Source organism: Ranitomeya imitator, chromosome 7 (assembly GCF_032444005.1).
Source record: "Ranitomeya imitator isolate aRanImi1 chromosome 7, aRanImi1.pri, whole genome shotgun sequence".
NCBI classification, from domain to species: Eukaryota; Metazoa; Chordata; class Amphibia; order Anura; family Dendrobatidae; genus Ranitomeya; species Ranitomeya imitator.
The window spans coordinates 45,383,192-45,388,533 of record NC_091288.1 but is presented as its reverse complement, the minus strand read 5'-3'; the positions used below and the strand labels follow the sequence as shown (position 1 = coordinate 45,388,533).

Here is a 5,342-nt window from a genome sequence, read left to right as displayed (position 1 = left end):
AATTATCAAGAAAAAGAAACACACAAATTTATTCTCAGCCCTGTTTGTTTTTTTACCCTGTTGTAGCATTACAATATTTCCCACTATTGACATCTATTCCTCCGAGGAGCAGGACAGACAGAGAATACCAGGAGTATGTTTGATCATAATTCTTTTAATAATACGAAAAATCAAAATATGATCAAGGTAATTTTCTATATAATACAGATAAACGCATTTTCATTTGTTTCATTGAATTTAATTTACGTGTCTGAGTGGAATGTTAAATCAACATATTAAATATCTTTTACATATATATATTGACTTTCACAAAGTGCATCAGAAATTAAAATTAAAAAAAAAAGAAAGAAAAAGAAAAAAAAAAACTCCTGAATTTCAGGAATTCACCAAATATAAACTATTAGGGGAACATTTACAGGGGTGATGGGAACGAACACAATCTTTATACAGCTTAAACAGAGACTGTCCCACGCGTTCCTGCCACTTCTCACCTTTGAGGATGGTTAGTATTTTTCTTTTATAATAATAATAATAATAATAATTAAAGAAAAAAAAAACTCTGATTGGGATTAGATGTGAATGAGCGGTCAGGATATAATCCAGCCAGGAATTATTCATGGTCTATGTTGTTTCCAGTAAAATCAGGACACAAAAATAAATGCCGATCTCAGTTCGTTTCACACTATCTGGTTATATTGCTCTGGTTGCTGAAAGTTTGCAGTAATTGGATGGGTTTCTGCAGCCTGGAGGGACTGTACCTGCCGCCCAGAATGGGTCACTTTGCTGCACCCCACACTAGTAGTCACTGCACCCTCATCACTCTCATTTATAATCAGTCATTCCATTGAGGTTGCACTTACTGGAAGGAGTCCTGCTGCACCCCAGAAGTGACTGCTGCTTCCAAGGAAAAGTCATTGCTGCACCCTAAAAGTATTTGCTGCTCTTTTTTTTTTTTCAAGGGAAAGTCACTACATCAGGAGCGTCTGAATAATGAAGAAAGAGTTCCTGCATTCCAAATTGCTGCTGCTGCTTTCAAGAATGGGTCACTGCTTCACCCCATGAACCTCCTGCTTGTCGAGAGGAGTCCCCAGAGGCACCACCTGCTTCCTAGGAGTATCTGTTGCAACCCAGAGGTGGCTGCACTACCAAATATTCAATACTTCACTCTAGAAGCGCCCGCTGTTCAAGTAGCCCCCTACACCCTCAAAGCTTCCAAGGAGTCCTGCACCCTAGAAGTGTCTGCAGCTTTTTAAGAAGAGGTCCCTTCTGCACCCCAAAAGTCTTTGCTGCTCCCTAAGAGTCATTAGCTGATTCCTTCCCCGGTCTTACAGCTTCCAGGATAAGCTCTGGGGACTCTGACCTAGGTGTCTCCAGGTTGCTGGCATCTGTGTCGCTGTCACTGCCCTTCTTTCCCCCTCCTACTCCTCCTCCATTGTGCGTCTTGATGTGTTTGCTGAGGTGGTCGCTGCGCATGAAGCGCTTGTTGCATACGGGGCAGGCAAATCTCTTCTCCCCGGTGTGAGTGCGGAGATGTCGCTGCAATTCATCACTGCGTGTGAACCTCTTGCCGCAAAAGAGCCAGTTGCAGACAAATGGTCGTTCACCAGTGTGCCAGCGCAGGTGAGCTTTAAGGTGTGATGTTTTACCGTAAACCTTACCACAGCCAGGGATATGGCAGCTGTGTAGCCCCTTTCTTCTAAGGCTGGCACCTGCAGGCCCCAGGCGCTCTGCTTCCTGGCAGTTGGGACAATCGCAGGTGGCTCTCCCAGAATATCTGCGTGCCGAGCGTCCTGATGCGCCTGTTGCTCCTCCAGAAGCCCCCGAGAGCATGGAGGTGCCAGAGTCTGGGTAGGACGGTAGGACTGGCTTGAAGCCTTCTTGGGTGAGCAGGTGCTGCCCAGTGGAGAGTAGATGGGAGGCAGCACTGGAGCCCAGCCCTGTGGAGCTGAAAGCTGAGTGCGTCAAAGAGCTAAAGTCCGGGCTATACCCGCTAAGCTGAGTATGGGGCCCTCCTGTGTGTAGGGCACCCTGTAGAGCAGCCGCTGCAGCTGGAGGGTTTTGCACCTCTAACCAGGTGCTGGGGCTGGCAGCGTGTACGTCCCACCAGGCTGATGCCCCATTTGCCACTTCTGAGTGGAAGCCAGACTTATACCAGGACTCATAGGGATGAGCCATGCCTACCCGCGGGTACAACCCGTCTGCTGCGCCATGCACTTTGGATATAAAGGCAGATTGTCCTGCAGCTTCCTGGGGGGACACTCCGGACGAGTTGGTGAAGAGGCCGCTGTAGTCACTGCTGAAGGCTGAAGATGTCGGGGATGTGGAGGCCAGACAGAAGGCGCTGTTGGCAGTTGCACCTCCCCCCGTCAGGGCGCTGGATGCCCGACTGGTGGCCACTGTGAAGCCCCCAAGGCTGGATCCCAGGCTGCAGCTGGAGGAGGATCTTTTCCAAGGGTGAAAACCTCCTTTTGCAAAAGCGCTGGACTCCGGGAGACTGCTCAGGGGGCTGGTGTTCCCAATCTTGTTGCAAGTGGCAGCCAACATGGCCAAGGGAGTAGTGCCAAATCTGGGTTCTTCCTAGAGGGGAGATACAAAACACCACAAAGTGAATACCTTTCTCTTCTAATTTCATGTATAGTAGCCTGGTCATAAGCCTCGGGGCCCAGGAGCTTCGAGCCAAATGACCGGTGATTAGAGCAACATTCTCAATATTGGTCAATCAACTTTAAACCAAATTTTAATTACGGTAATCCTTTAATGTGTAAATTAACTCATTTCATTGTGATATTTCTGCAGCTCTGACCTTAATTTACTATCCCAAATAGTTATTATTTTAATTGATTATTACTATAATAAATATACATTACATAAAACATGGATAGAAAGTATTATTTCAGTTACAAGTCTATTATTTCATGGTGTAACAATGTACAAAATTTTAGAAGAATATTTCACCAGAAAATAACAGAATAACAAATTTGTTATTAACCGATAATTTAGTAGTTTCAGGAATGAGTCAATAATGAATCAATAAATAAGCCAATAAATTAGACCAAAACATTTTCTTAACATACATAAGTCTTTAATGGTTTTATTGTTATTTGTTATAGCTATTTTAGGTTCTAAATAAAAACAAAAACAAAAAAAACAATTAAATATTAAATTTCAGAAAACATTTTTGATTATTAATAATTGTGTTGATAAAATTAACGGCGTTTATCAAGATTCTATGAATGTAGCAGAGCTGAATTGGTTTTTTAAATGTTTCCCTCGACATATTGTCATATAGAAAACAGTTGTGGCGAATAACAAGCTCAGCTCTGCTACGTCTCTAGTTCTAGCGCAAGGAATCAGCAGGAATAAACACATTACCGAGGAGGGACGTGAGATAATACAAAGCAGACAGGGTGCCGTGTCTTTTGATGAAGGAAGGGGGGGTCCTGTATTTATTGCTGGTCCTTAAGGATTGTAATACCAGCGGCTTTAAGAAGCCCAAGACCACTGCAGAGCGGAATAATACTTAAGTGCTGCCGCGGCTTGTGTTCATGGGGGTAATGGTTTGGGGATTAGGACAAATGAGATCGTTCAGGCTGCGTTGGTAGGAACGAACAAATGAATAAAAGAAACTTTCTTTTCGCCTGGCACCGGGTGGATGAGAGCTAATGGGCAAAAGGGGCATATAGGCAGGTGGTACTAGAAAGCGAGAGGTATAGGAGGTCAGGAAATCATGAGTTTATTCTACGGTAATATTAAGTTTAACTTTGCAGCAATAATGTTAGAAATAAGAAGAGAGCGGAGAATCCTTTACTTACCCCAAGTATAGACGTAGCCATAGCCCGTCCCTGTCCCTGCTGTAGAGAAGCGCTGAGTGCCCGGGGTAGATGCTGCCAGCTCTGTGCCACCTTCTCCCTATACAAGTTGCACTGAGTGAGGCAGACTAGACTCAGGGTAAGTGCTGGCAGCCGCCCGCTTTGAAGTATCACTGGCAGCAGCCGTGGCCCAATCACATCGCATGGGACGTCGAATGGGAGCTGCGTCATAGCCAATGAGAGAAGGAGATTTGCAAAAAATCTGAGTTCTTCCGAGCCCTGCCATTCAAAGCAGAGGGGAGGAATCGGAGGCTCTGGACCCCGTCTACAAATAAAAAATATAAATATTTAACCCCTTCACATTGTATTCTGTTCTAACTGGTACGTGAGGGGTTAACAAATCCTTTTTTTTTTTTTTTTTTTAAGAATGTTGTTCCTAAAACCGCAAATTCCGCCGTATTAGATTGTACGACTGATACAAACAGCAGTGTCTGCTTAATTACACCCCAAGAGTCGGTTCATTTAATGACATTTATTTTCTGACACCTTTGGGATATTAGCGGAATTTAAAAAAAAGGGGATTGGGGGGGGGGGGCGGAATTAAAATGTTAGGGATATAACACATGTAGCAGGACACTTGGACGATTATCTTTTACCCATAAGTGATTTGTATAGAAATGACGCCTATTGTCCCTGAATGTAGTGCACCTTCCAGCTATCACTCGATCCAATCATTGATTTATGATCAGCGCGGACCCCCCCTCCTCCCCCCACGCCGCCCTCCTTAGGCTGATACAGGTGATTATTATATGATACTATTGACTGATTGTCACACATGCAGAATGCACAAGGGGAGAGAGAGCTGGATCCTGGGGGGCTTTGATGCAGAATTTGTCATCTGTGATCATCTGCGGAGGAGGAATATGCTGCAGCCCAGACACACATGAGAGGTGAGTGATCTAACAGGTGAATGTGTACATATTAATGGCGGGTGCTAATAGAGGTGTCAGCGAGGCGTTCCTGGACATCCCATGGGGCAGCTCAAGCCTTCATTATTCTCCCCCCACCTTTCACTGGATGGCAATGGTTTAATATGTTGCATTAAATCCAAGTGCATCCAAATTGCATCCCTTATAAATAATGTCATTTTCACTTGATATCATCCCCTGCTGATATAGATAGATGAATGGATATTAGATAATAGATAGATAGATAGATAGATAGATAGATAGATAGATAGATAGATAGATAGATAGGAGATAGATAGATAGATAGATAGATATGGGATAGATAGATAGATAGATAGATAGATAGATAGATAGATAGATAAATGCATATTGATAGATAGATAGATAGATAGATAGATAGATAGATAGATAGATAGATAGATAGATAGGTAGATATGAGATAGATAGATGGATAGATAGATAGATAGATAGATATGGGATAGATAAATAGATGATAGATAATAGATAGATATATATATATAGATGAATGCATATTGATGGATAGATAGATAGATAGATAGATAGA

The 5,342-nt window shown here is 43.3% G+C and overlaps 1 protein-coding gene across 1 annotated transcript; it reads right to left on the bottom strand.

Annotated features, from left to right (window-relative positions):
• Window positions 1-216: 216 nt before the first annotated feature.
• SP9 (Sp9 transcription factor) lies at window positions 217-3,921 on the bottom strand. Its single transcript, XM_069733170.1, has 2 exons — window positions 3,813-3,921; window positions 217-2,577 (listed from the first exon to the last, which is right to left on the bottom strand). Exons 1-2 carry the CDS (start codon window positions 3,831-3,833, stop codon window positions 1,294-1,296), a joined length of 1,305 nt encoding a protein of 434 aa, XP_069589271.1. The 5' UTR covers window positions 3,834-3,921; the 3' UTR covers window positions 217-1,293.
• Window positions 3,922-5,342: the final 1,421 nt, after the last annotated feature.